We start from the raw sequence: 13,872 nt of genomic DNA, 5'->3' as shown, positions 1-13,872 counted from the left end.
GTAGCCCGAAAAAAAATCATGACTGTATCATTAGAATATCATGATGTGATTACACAGAAAGTAAAAGTACAAATATGACAAGCTGCCCTTAAAACATGTTGCATAATCGGAGATGTGAGTTACTTGGTGTCACACTAGATTAGTAAATGGAAATGCTGCAATCTGCAAGTGTTGAAAAATCAACAAATTAAAAATAAATTCAATTATACCAATAAATAATCAGCAGATTAATCAATAAAAATAATAGTTAGTTGCATCACTAAAGTGGTAAGCCACATATAAATATGTAAATTTCCCTGTTGGCGTTGTCTTAGCGCCTCATTCTTACACCGACTCTTATGAGCAGATCTGTGCTTTATCAACCCTGTTTGCCATGACAGCAGTTGTTGTTTCTTCAGATAGCAGCTAGGTTACACAACAGGCTTAAAACAGACAGCACAAGAACAAATAGCACTAAATACAGATGTGAAAACTAATGCTTAGAAATTCACATTTGTCCTTATTCTGTCCATATCTTAGGTTTGAATCCGTTATCGCAGCAACTAGCATAGCATCAGATTGAATTTATGCAGTTAATTTACCTGAAACCCTAAAGTAAACTTAGCTGAATGACATACTGATTACAGAGAACCTCACTGACATTAAAAGAAATGGCCCCTTTGTGCAAACCTTAAAACGCATGTCAACTCCATCCGATACACTGCTCAATAACCACCCAGTTTACTGAGAGTATTAAAGGTAAACACAGGTTTGCTGACTCAGGTGCACCAGTGTTGAAAGCAGTGTAGCCCACACAGAGACAAACACTGTGAATACAGCACTGTCTAAGTACAGCAGCCCTCCTAGAAAAAGCACTTATCTTTTTTCTTTCCTTTATTCCTCTGCCTATAAGCACGCTGCCGCTCCCATATACTGTGTAACTGCTTTGTAACTTCCAGTGCTAACCAAACACTTGAACCTCGCTATCTCTGTTTGAGCTCGTTATCAGCAAGGTCATAGATTCCATCGCCAGCCGAGTCTCTGCATTCAACCAGATTCACGTGGTGTTATTTTGCATACATCAAAATTCTGCCTATTAAATGACGCACTCTCTCGTATCCCTGAATGAGGATGAACAATTAACACAAGAGCTGATAGGACAAGACTTTTTAATAGTATTGTGCAACCGACAATTTACAGTCCCTCTCCATAAATGAGAATTTAATCTGACCGATGCGAGATGTTTCTTGTTGGATTAGCGTCACACTGTCATCTCCTCAACAAAAATTAAACTTTACACCAACTGAAACAAGTAGTCAATTTAACAATTGACTGATTAAGAGAAAATGAATCAACTATTTTTACAATTAATTCATTGTTTAAGTCATTTTTTCTAGCTAAAATACCAAACACTAACTGGTTTAAGCTTCATAATTGTGAGAATATGCTGCTTTTCTTTGTCTTATGTGACAGCAAATTAATTATCTTTTGGTTTTAGACTGATTGGACAAACAAGACATTTGAAGACATCACCTTGGGTTTTAGGAAATTGCAAAAAGTTTTCTGACATTTTATAGACCAGTCAATTAACAATCTTATTTTATTGCACCTTTTCATTAGAGTTGTTTAATAACATTTCTCTCAGATTCGAGCTTTTCAATGTGAACAGTTGCAATTTTTCTGTTTTTATATTATTTTAAATTAAATATGTTGGGGTTTGGACTGTTGGATGAAAAAACAAGACTTCTGAAGGTGTCACCTTGGATATTTTTGGTCATTTCAAAGACTAAATTAAAAAAAAATGACAGATGAAAATAACTGATGTGTAGCATGATGTAAAAGATCGAGAGAAGAATTCTACAACTGTTTACTTTCACTACAACCCTGCAAGAAAATCAACCACATCCGTTTGCTTACTGTCCATGAACGACCTAAACATAACCATGAATGTTTTAAGCTACAGAGGTGATAAGACCCTTGGTATTTCAAAGAAAAAGACAGAGAACCTGTTTCAATGTTGCAAATGTGCATGTATGCACTTATGCTGCTCGTCTTTTCAGCACTTTAACATTCGACAAAAGTTGCAGCGACAGGAAAACATGCACAAAAGAGGAAGGTCCTCCCTGAGTTTGTCAGTGATGTAATAACTTTATAATTTTTGCTTCGTGTCCAGCACGACTTCATCTATGTGTGTGTGTGTGTGTGTGTGTGTGTGCAGATGTAAATGCAACCTCAACTTCTGCAAGCATACTGTGACATTAAAATGAGACCAAGAGATATCATCAAAGCCGTCTGACCGCTTATGCAAATTTTACTTTGCATTCAATCACATCGTTTCCCCCTCACAGACACAGACACAGACACAACTGTGTGTAACTTATTCAGAAGGGTTTGTGCTCACTTGGATTAGATTTCCTGAGAAATGGATGCAGCAAGGGGCCAAGATGCAGCAACAGTGCACCAATAAAATATTATGTCAGGCCCTGATGATGAACATGGATATCGGCTTCAATGCAACAAGCAGCAGTGTGCGTGAATGTTTTACGTGCTTGTTGAACCAGAAGTCATTGTGCTCATCTTGGCAGGCGTAATCACCCAAATTACACAAATTACATCTCCTTCTGAATTGCACAACAGGATCTCAGAGTGTCAAGGCTCTCATTCTCTCCTTCACTTTCCCATTGGCTGTGGAGTGGTGGTACTGATGTCAGAGGCAGAGGGGTTGCCATGGAGATGGGCGTCACGGTGTCGTTTCAAGAGGACGGCTCATGGCAGGATGAAGCGGAGCATCAGCAACAGCGGAGAATCAGGATGGTCAAGGAGTCGATATCAAGATTAGAAGGAGTCAGAATCACCAGGAGGAGGACGCGGGTGACAGCAACATTTAATTAAAAGTCACAGTTTATAATGAAATGTTAACTAAAGATGAGTTTACTGAATATGAAATGTATCAGTGGTGGCCAATACCAATATTTGTTTTGATAATTTAAGTTAAATCAAGTTAGTTAGTTAAATTAGTTAAATTATAAAATTAAACCAAAACAAAATGTCCCGAGGAGCTTTGCCTGGACCCTACACATGCTCATTATCAGACTGAATGTAAATTTAGTGCATATATTGTAGCACAGACTTATGTAACAACTTGATCTCATGATGCTTTTTTCACATAAGTAAAGAAAACAGAAACGGGGCCGAAGCATTTGCTGGTTTTCTCTGTTTTATCATGGATCATTTGCCACATTTGGGTTTTTGAGAAGCTGAAATCAGACAATTTAAACTTTTTTTTTTCCTTAAATTTCATGTTAATTTTCCAATCAACTGCAGCTCTAAAACAATTAATTGTCTAAATATAATGGAATGATTAAGAGAATTAAAATAACTCTTAGTTGCACAACTAAAACAAAACAAAGTTTTTACAACTTTACCTTTTAGGCCAACTGGTTTCAAATTAAAAGAAAGCTTGATTTGAGTTCTAATGATGTGTTCAGGTCCCGTCAGATTTACTGCAACTATGAGCGCTGAATGACAAAGTGCTGCTCACATGAATCTGCTTTTTATACCTGCATTACAACTCAAATTAAATGTGTTAAAAACCCACAGTAAACATGGCGCCATCCATATTAGTAAAATCTACATTCATTTCTGTCAATTATCTTGGGAGGCACCGATCCGATACACTGGATCACTATCTGCAACAATAATGATCGTAAAAAGCAGATCAGGTATCAGCCATGACATAACCGGTCAATGTTAAATACAGCTGTGAGATTTTCTCTGGGGCTGAACAATTAGTTGAAATATTATCAAAACTACAATATGACCAAGTGCAATACCCAAACTGCAGGAGCTGCAGTTTTTTTGATGCGATAGGGACCCGTCAGTTTACAAATAACATGAGGGAACATGCTTATTTGGCACAGACCACAGCAAAAATCACATCATTTTTATATCTTTTTTTTTTTCCAAGTGAAAATGAAATTCAAAAATGTACCATTACCACTAAAATCTTGACTCATATTGCATCTGTCAAAATGACCACAAGATGATCGTTCAGCTGTAATTTCCTCCAAACAGTTACATTCATTTAGTTTTTAGAGGCACAGAAATTCCTGGCTTCCTGATTCCTTAAATAACAGGGATTTCAAAGAGTTCCACGCAATGCTGAACACACATGTTAAATTTGGGGAAATGTAGCTCTGTTACTGGAGATATCAGAATCGATTGTAATGATGAACCGATCCAGCAACATTTAACAAACTAAAAAATGTTCCCAAGCAGAAGCAATGAGATGCCATCCCATTGTTCTCTCTCTTACAACCTGCCAACTTCCACCAATGTTTTCAGTTATAAAACTTTTTTTTATAAACAGGAGCCACTTCAGCAGCAACCCCCCCCCATGATCTAACTGTTCATGTGGGCGGGTTGAAAAGGCAGAGTACGCCACGGCAGATTCTGAATATCGTCACTGAGGGTGATACAGTATCTTGTGATTGTGTAAGCAGACGGCGTAAACCAACCGAGGCTTGTGTGAAGAGGCTCCGACACGTCAATCTGTGCAGCCCTCAGCCGCTGTAAAGCCCCGACATGCAACTGCCTTACCATCAACAAGAGGCTATTGAAAACGAAAATAGGCCTACTCTGAAAATGACACAGACATGCCTCACAGTCGACCGCCCTCTTACCATACAGTCAAACACAAGCAGATTTTGTAATACCACATATCCTAACACAAACTCAAAACTCTGTAGAGTATTCTGGGCAGCAGACCTTCTTTGTGCAAACAACCTCAGACTCTGAATTTCACATGTTTTATATCTATAGCCACTGCAGCTAACTTTGAATATTGACCTTTTTAATCCCCAATCCAGTCTTTTCCTATGTAGATTTGCACTATCATTAAACTAAATCAACCACTACAACTACAACTCTGATGAAATAATGTTTGCAAAATAATTTGACACCATTTTAATGCTCAAATTCTCAGACAGAAACACCCTGTTATCATGTTTCAGCTTCTCTAAAAGGCAAATACATTGAGATAGAGGAACAAAAGGTCACCCTGATTGTATCTCTATAAACACACTCCCTAATGAAGAATTTAGATCAAATGTTGGTGTCAAACAATTGTTTTATAATCGTGTAAAAAGAGTTGCAGTCGTGATAATTACGTTATTAGAATATGGTTTTACAACACACGTCAGGGCTATGGCTATAACACTGCAAACAGACGATGCTTATCATGTAGCCTTAGTAACAAAAGTCAGACAATAGACAGCAACTCCTCGGCCACCAAGTTTGCATCTTTGATACAACACTGTCCTCCCTGTCTATGCGTGATGTTTTGTGTGATCCAGTTAGTTGAAATGCTTTAGGACGGCACATTGAAAAGAAAAAGGCAACAAAAAGCAGGACATGGAGACAGTGGAGAAAGTTAGATAGAAAGAAAGATAGTTTTTAGGTAGTTAATGTATATACATACATATACATATATACATGCTGCACATTATACTCTCTTAATAGACAGATGGACCAAGCAATCAGCTTGTCTGATGCAGAAAGTCGCACAACGGGTATAAACGATACTACTACTACACACTTTTTCAATATTATGAAAAATATTGCGTATGATGAAAAATATTTGATACCATCAAATATCGGCCAAGCCTAGCTTCACAGTATCAAAAAGTCAAGATGTACCATCACATGTCTGTGTAGATATCTGCATCACAGTTCCAGCTATAGGACTAATGTGTAATCAAGGTACAGCTCCAACAACAACAAAAAAAGTTGAAAGTTTTCAAATTTTCTATTTGCAGCATCTCAAACGGGAGGATTTGCTGCTTCTCTTTCTTGTGTAGAATAGTAAACTCGATATTTTGGGGTTTTTGGAAAACAAGGTATTTGTAATTATTTTCACTAGTATTTTAATATTTCACAGACCAAAACATTTAATCACTTAATCAAAAATAATTGGCAGCAGAGTTCTTGTAAAATATACATTTGAATTTTAACTTCATTTTTAACCAAATAAAAATGTGTAAAAACTCTAATTGTGATCTTCTCTTATATTGTTTAAAACCTCTATGTTAAATGTGTCTTTATGTATGAAATGTATATAACAAAATATAAGCTTGAAGGCAGCTTTTCTGTGCCATACTGCTTGTTGACGGCAAGTGAAGCCATTAACAAGATGATAACCTGTATATGCTCTATATTGGTGCAATGCTAGCACAGATGAGAAGCCAGATAAAGAGGAACTACCTGGGGCTATTTAGAAATATTTCAGATGCAAACCGAGGGCCGTCTATGAAGCACACGCTGCAGCACTTTCTCTGGCTGCTGCACATCAAAGCAACATGACCAAGTGAACGAAAACCACAAGTCTGAAGAAGAGCACAGCAAGACAAGTGCAAGGAGGCTGAGACTAACACATCACCCACTCCAACTGCCTCTGAGCACACCAGAAAACAAAGTCAAGAACCGGGCTTTTACATGCAGATGAGTGAAGATTACAGTAAAACTGAGAGAACACTGGACTGTTTTATACACCTTGTATTTGCTGCTTGTGTACAGTGTTAATATACTCATTTAAGGGCTACAAGATGAAAATGGTAATTGAATTCTTTAAAACAGAAGAATTTGAATTTCTCCTTAAGAACCTCCAAGATAATGAATTTCAATTCTCCTTCAAATTATCCACTTAAACAGTTTATGTTGGTGCTTATTTGTAAGGGCTTGTAAAAGAAAAAAAAAAAGGGTCACATTAAATGCACATGAAGTTTTTTTGTAACCTGTTATTTGCCAGATCCCTTTAACCTTAGTCAAGCATAATGGACCTGTCTGTGCTTGTTGCTGTTATTCATGATCCCTGATGCCAGGAAGAGATACTTTACTTTAAACTCACAAATCATTTTGTTTCTGGGTTGTTTCCTGTATTTGGTTGCCATTGTAACTTCTAATACACTCTATCACCGTTGCCTTAGAGGATAATCAAGACTTAAATTTAAAAGCATATTAACTCAAGTGTTTTGTTTTGTTGTTTTTATTTTTAATTTTTTTTTTTTTTTGCTGTGACCTGAGAGGCTTTGCTCACACCTGCCCAGATGAATCCTACAAATGGATTAAAACATTCCAGGGTTGAAATAAACCATTCACAACACGCTTTGTATGAAAATGCCTTTAAAATGTGTAGTATTCCGATCCGGCCCATTAAAAATGATAATGATGAGTGATAATATTTTGCACCAGACAGCACCACTAAGTCATCATCTGGTCTGTTGTGTGTGTGTGTGTGTGTGTGTGTGTGTGTGTGTGTGTGTGTGTGTGTGTGTGGGGGGGGGGGGTCAACATCAAAAGAAGCCTGATCTTGAAACAAACTGTCAAAGGGCAGAGCAAACCATTAACTTTATCTGAGGGAGAAAAAAGGTCTTCTGCTAATGCATTTCATACTACTGGAAGATGCATTTGCAGTAACCAGAAGAAGAAAGCACTGGGTAGCAAGCAAGGACCCCCCCAATGGCCAGTATTGGCAGCAGATAACGAAGAGAGAGAGAGAGTGAGAGAGAGACTGAGAGAGAGAGCTCTGCTTACAGAAACTGACACTACATTAAAAGAAAGTTCGAGGAATAAAACGCAACAGGTGAGAGGTGAAATGCAGAAACACCACAGCGATAAGAACAAACCTAAACTAATCGATTGGTCGTTTCAGCTCTAGTTTGTTTAGTTATTTGTCTGTTTCTAAAAGAGTTAGTGCACATATATAAACATCAATCTAAATGTGCTGCTGCGTTTAGGAAACAACACAAAAATCTGATTTGTGACGGATGTAAGCACTCAGAACGTGTGACCATAGAATTAATAGTTGAGCAAAATTAAATAATGATTCGTTGAGCACATATTAAGACAGCCAGCTGTCTATCGATTAAGCTGCAGGTTGTTTTGGTTAATAATTGATTCATGTAGCCGTAAATATGGCAAATAATAAATACAAATAAAAAATGCCCATAATAACTAATAACAAATGCCCATCACAAGTAACTTGAGAGCATAGTAATGCCTTCAAATTGTTTATTTTGTCTAGCTATGTCTATTCAAAAAGCCCCAACCTATTAAGTTTATAGTGATAAAAATCCGCAAATACTCACATTCGACAATCCAGAGACAACTATTTGGTAGTTTTACTTCAAAGATTGATCAACTGTCAAAACAGCATCTTATTGTCTATTTTAAAGCCAAAGCAGCCTCACAGACAACTCCTTATAGCTGAACGTCCTTCCAAGACTGGGGCCTTAATGGTTAACAGTATTTCATCTGGTCTGCTTGCTTTGAGCTGCAGCATGTACTAATCATTTGTTTGATAGGAGATTGTACAAGAAAGAACCGTGGCTGTGTGTGTTTGGCAAGTTTTCCCCATTTTGCACACAAAAACATGCTAAACAACCTGCTGTGTCTGTTCTATGTACGCAGGTTATGAGTCAAATCAGTGTTCTCGGAAAACCCAGATCCTCTCACCACAGAGGAAGAAAGAGCCACGCCGCTGTTGTTTGACACAAGGACAATATATTATGTAATACAGTACAGTGTGCACATTTAAGGTTAACTACATCACCACAAGCTACAGAAACAACATGATTTAGTGTTTTAAAAAGGAGGAGAGTAGGATTTCACTTAATGCAATCTGAGATGCAGTTAAAATTGAATTAAGTTTGTCATATTTGGGGTTAATAATCAGAACGTGTACTACAAATTCAGCACAATTAAGCCAACAGTCATGCAGAAGAGGGGGATACAAAATATACACCACAAATAACAGAGCAAAAATTGGGTTTTGATGAGTGTATCCTCCACTACACCCCTGATAGCATATCATTAGATAGAGAATACTACTTCCAGAGTGGATCTCATCTACAAATTCCTTCATATACTGCATGTAACCAGCCATCAGCATCAGCTACTATAGCAAATGTACAACAACACATTTTCAGTTGCACTATGCAAATATCTCCAATGAAACCTGAGCACAGTGTACACAGCTAACACATGGACATTTTATGATGATGATGATATAATGAAGAAAAAGAGATGTGGTAGTAAGTCTGTACTGACAGCAACTGAAATCCTATATACTTAATGGTCAAGTATAAGAAGGGTTATTACTCTAGTTTAATAGAAGGGACTATTAAGTTAAGTAAAATCAATGTTAGTTTTAAGTGGAGGATTGCACACACCCTGCTGGGTGCCTGTTGTAGAAATATCACTGACAAAAATGGCAGAGTTGGTCATTTTCTTAAGCTGTATTTTGCGTTTTTAGACACGAAGATGCCATAAAAACCCAATTAAAAGAAGATGCAAATGGTTTTTAATGTAGAAACACGTTCGCCATTGATGCAAGAAACTAAATAAAAAAAGACTTCCAAGTTAAGTATAGCAACACAAAAAAAACACCAACTACGATGTACAAAATATCTGTTAATTCAGCTGTGATTCAATCTGCTTTCTTCACAAACTGCCTCAGACTTCATTTAGGTAATGACACTGTTGCTAGCTAAAATATAACGTTGTTTTGCTGTATTAAACGGAAAAGGATTTAAGTTAGCTAACGTTGTGTCGGGCTTAAACGGAGAGGGGTAAACTCCAGGCGGTACGTAAAAAAAAAAATTCTGGGTAAGTAAACAGACTCTTCGGGTATACTTACCACACCATCCCGTAGGCTCCCTCCCCGATGTAGGAGAGGTTGCTGTACCGAGGCCCGACGTCGAAGGCCTGCCCGCGGACGAGCTCCGTTCCCGGCCCGGGGCTGGGGCCGCAGCCAGCAGGGGCAGACACCGCAGCTGTCGCCATTATGAGGACTGGCTTTTTTTTTTTTTTCTTTTTCTCTTTTTTTTTTTTTACAAGACTATCAAATTAAAAAAAAACGAGCAGCTAGGATTAGAAAAAATATATGTGTGTGTTTATATCCGTCGTCGCTATGACTGCAACAGGGTTTACAGTGTGTCGGAGGCCTTCTCGACGTGTGGAGTGTTTCTTCTTTCCGTTGACGTGCGTTCAGAGCGACCACACCGCTGATGTGCTGTCGCAGGCAGGAGCGAGCAGCGGAGAGGTAGCTGCTGCAGGAAATAACGGAGGCGGTCATGTGATCTGCCGTTTTCTTTTCTTTTTTTTTTTCCTTTTCTTTTCTTTTTTCTTTTCTTTTCTGAAAAAAATATATTATTTTATTTATTTATTTACTTATTTTGTGGATGGCCACTGTTGCATTCAGGTATGCCTCGACTCATCAGCAGTAGAGTACTGTGCAAAGACTTTAGGCATTAAAAGTGACGTGAGGATGAGAATTAATGCTAGTTTTTTACTTATTTATTAACCTCAAAATGCAGGAAACATAAGAAAAAACCAATCAAAAACCAAATCAAATCACCAGTTCTCCTCTGTACACCTGCACACAGTTTTTTCAGGTACTCTTCAGGTGGGTTGTTCCAAGCATCTTGGAGAACTTCAGTTTTTCTGTGACTCAGTCTCAGTCTCTCCTGTCTCTTCATGTGATCCCAAACTGACTCCATGATGTTGAAATCAGGGTTGCAGGACTCATTGTCCCTCTTGACTCTGGCTGTGTATGTTTGGTCCCACTGTCATGCTGCAGAATTTATTTCAGGACCGATTAGATCGTATTGATGGATAAAAATCTAAACATATAAAGTGCAAAGTGCCGTAGATCACGCAGGTTTTTAACCAACGCCCATGTTTGGTGTTTGAGAACAAAAACAAAAAACTATCCATTATACTCATTATATTTTGCAGAACACCTTCACTGGTTATGGATTTACCACCATCCATGGCCGGATTAACCTGCTGAAGTGCCCTGAGGAATTAAGGCTCGGTCATATGACTTATCTGGAAACTATCTGAACATTCACTTCTAATGAAGCTGGAACAATATAGGAATGCAATTAATGATTATTTAATGAATATAATGATTTTATATGTGTAATATGTCAGTTATAGTTACAGTTAGATTTCCACTGTTGCTGCATAGTGCAATGAAGAAATACTCAAAAACCTCATTGCTGTGTGTGTTTGTGTCTGCAGCTCAACAACACCAGTATACAAACACATCACTGAGAGCATGAACTGATCCAGTTCTGGAGTAAATATATATAATAAAACATCGGTCTGCAGCAGATATCGACACTTCCTTGACTTAGAGGAAGTTCAAAGGAAGGGGTGAGAGACCTCCGTCCTGTCAAGATACCAACCCCTGAGCAGGTGCTGCAATAGTCAGGAATTTGGTGGATGTAATGAGAGAGGTGTGATTTTGTGTTCTAAGAAAACAAGGAGGCCCAAAACTGAGTCTTGTGAGTTAACTGCTTGGTCCTGTGACAGTCTCTCTGCTTGGTTTCCTCCAATGTTTCTATGCTTTGCGTCTCCAAGGCTGCAGACCAATTAAGAGTTTAATCAGTGGCATGGGACACGCCTGGGCCCGGTGTCCCCAATGGATGTAAGCCAGAGCAGCAGCAACATCTCCTCATCCTACACCATTCTGCATTGTGGTTTTTCTTTCCTTGTCTTTGTTTTTACAGCACAACATCCACACAGAACATTTCTACTCAGCCACTCCCTCCGCTACTGACTTTTATCATTTATTTCTCTGTGTTTCTTTTGATGATTTTATTATAAATAAACTACTTTGTAATTTAGTTTACCCATATGTCTCCTGTTTTTGTTTCAGTCCAAGCGCTGGGCTCTACCTGTCTACAGACAAAAAAACTTACACACCAGTGGCAGTGAGCTACCATGCAGGGCACTGGTCTGACAATCAGGAGCAATTTACAGCTCAGTATCTTGGAGTATCACTTCGATGTGTGGAGAGGAGGAGCTGGAGTTCAACCACCAACCCTGTGACTAGTGGACGACCTGTTCTACCTGCTGAGCCACAGGTAATTGATGATTAATGAATCACCTAAGTCACTTTACTTAGTATTGTATTTTGTATTTTATGTTAGTGTATCATTGTGAATTGAATACATTTGGGTTTTGGTTGCTCATCAGATAAAACAAGTTACTTGATGACAAACTCAATTAACATATAAGCTTTGCTCTGTTTTATATCGCTGTAAACTCAATAACTTTGGTATTTGGGCTGTTGGTCAGACCCCTGAGTGTCTAATCTTGGGCTCTGAGGAATCATGATGGATATTTTTCCCAATTTCCTGACATGTTACTGACAAAATGATTAATTAAGAAAACAATTGGCAGATTAATTGTTAATGAAAATACTCGTTAGTTGCAGACCTAACATTAGCAGAGAGATTTTTCATGGTGATTGTTCTTGTGTGAATAAAAGACCATTCAGCATGTCTTTGTAATCACGCTATGACAAAGTCTCCTATAAATAATGAGTTGTATGTTTTACCAAATATATACATTTTAATAATATACAACAGTCCACAGTGTGACTATCAAACTACATTCACATCTCATTCCCACTGCAGAAGCACTGAACATAATATAGGTACAAATGTCATATTCCTTTCTGGAAAACATCCTGTTTTGTCCTGTTGTAATCACACATTTTCCCCATGGACATGATTAAAATTTCATTTAATCTTATCTATTCAGAATCAGAACTAATTAAACTGTCTCCTGCTGCAGCTGAAACCAAAACTAACTTACAAATGGACAGTTTTAGTCTTCCAGGGAGTTTGGTGTGTAATAGCACACGTGTGATGGGGCACGACGTGCAGATTCAGAGTGCTCAGCACCATCTAAATGAGTTTTTCCTGATAAACATCTCTGTGCTGTTACTGCCTCAAAACCAGAATTAAAGTCCCTCTGAGTGACTGGATGAGTTGGAGGAATGAAAATTGTTCCATTGATATGACACACAAGATATAACGAGGATTTTTATGCCATCCTGACCTCTAGATGGCAGTGTACGTGAAACATTAACAGAGTGAAAGAGAGGGACTGAGAGGGGGGAAGTACTTGAGGGAGAAAATTATTGTCAAGTTTGCAAGAGTCTGCACCACCATCACATCCTTTGTAGCCTTCGACGCTAAAGAGACAAAAATAAAATAATAAAATGAAGTATAATTACTACTACTACTACTAGTACTACTACTGCTAATAATATTGTATTACATTATAATAGTATAATAATAATAATAATAATAATGTAAGAAGTGATTAAGTCTACCAACTGATACAATCTGAGGCATTTAAACACTCTTTTGCTTGCATGTTTTTTAAAAGTGGTTGTGTATGAGTTAACAATAGCAGACCTGCCATTATAGTTTATTTATTTATTTAACTACTTTATTTTTTAGTTCAACTGGTACACTTGTGCCTAACTGTTGACAAAAGTATTGTTTTATTCCATCTGTAAAAGGTAAAAGAAGTAGAGGAGTATTACTCAGAAAAAACAAGCTTTTTTTAAATTTACTTTTACTCACTTGTTACATAATTTTCATAATTAAAAAAAAAAGGAAAACATCTTTTATAATATGAAGATGAAGATCATGAGATATATTTAACAGGTAGTAAGTGTTCCTTGAATTACACATTTTTGTTCATTTCTGTATCATACTAATATAGTTTACTTTAATATTTTAGTTTTCCTTCAGTTCTTTTTTATTTATTTTATTTTGTGAATATTTGGACAGCTGTGTAAGATCAATGTTGTTTATTACAGGATAAAATCAATAAATGTAACATTTTAAAAAAAAAACTTAAATGGTAGCAATAGTGTTTGTGTGATTTTACAAAAAAAATTACTTTACAGTATTTATTAGCTTTGTTTGGTGATCAAGATTTAAGTTTGTCATTGTTTGATGTTTCGACTTTTATTTTGAAAAAAATAAAAACCGGATGTCAAAAGCATACCGATGCTAAAATTACGTC

General features: G+C 37.3%; 1 protein-coding gene across 1 annotated transcript in view; it reads right to left on the bottom strand.

The window, feature by feature from the left end:
- The window catches only part of LOC111236845 (mitogen-activated protein kinase 1), a 28,054-nt gene extending 18,218 nt beyond the window's left edge, over window positions 1–9,836 (bottom strand). Inside the window, exon 1 of the mRNA XM_022765716.1 lies at window positions 9,674–9,836. Coding sequence (XP_022621437.1) covers window positions 9,674–9,819 — 146 coding nt within the window. The 5' untranslated portion in view covers window positions 9,820–9,836. The remainder of the gene's footprint in view (window positions 1–9,673) is intronic.
- Window positions 9,837–13,872: the final 4,036 nt, after the last annotated feature.

The sequence above is a fragment of the Seriola dumerili genome, unplaced genomic scaffold, assembly GCF_002260705.1.
Source record: "Seriola dumerili isolate Sdu_G_001 unplaced genomic scaffold, Sdu_1.0 BDQW01000733.1, whole genome shotgun sequence".
NCBI classification, from domain to species: Eukaryota; Metazoa; Chordata; class Actinopteri; order Carangiformes; family Carangidae; genus Seriola; species Seriola dumerili.
This window is presented reverse-complemented; position numbering and strand designations above follow the sequence as displayed.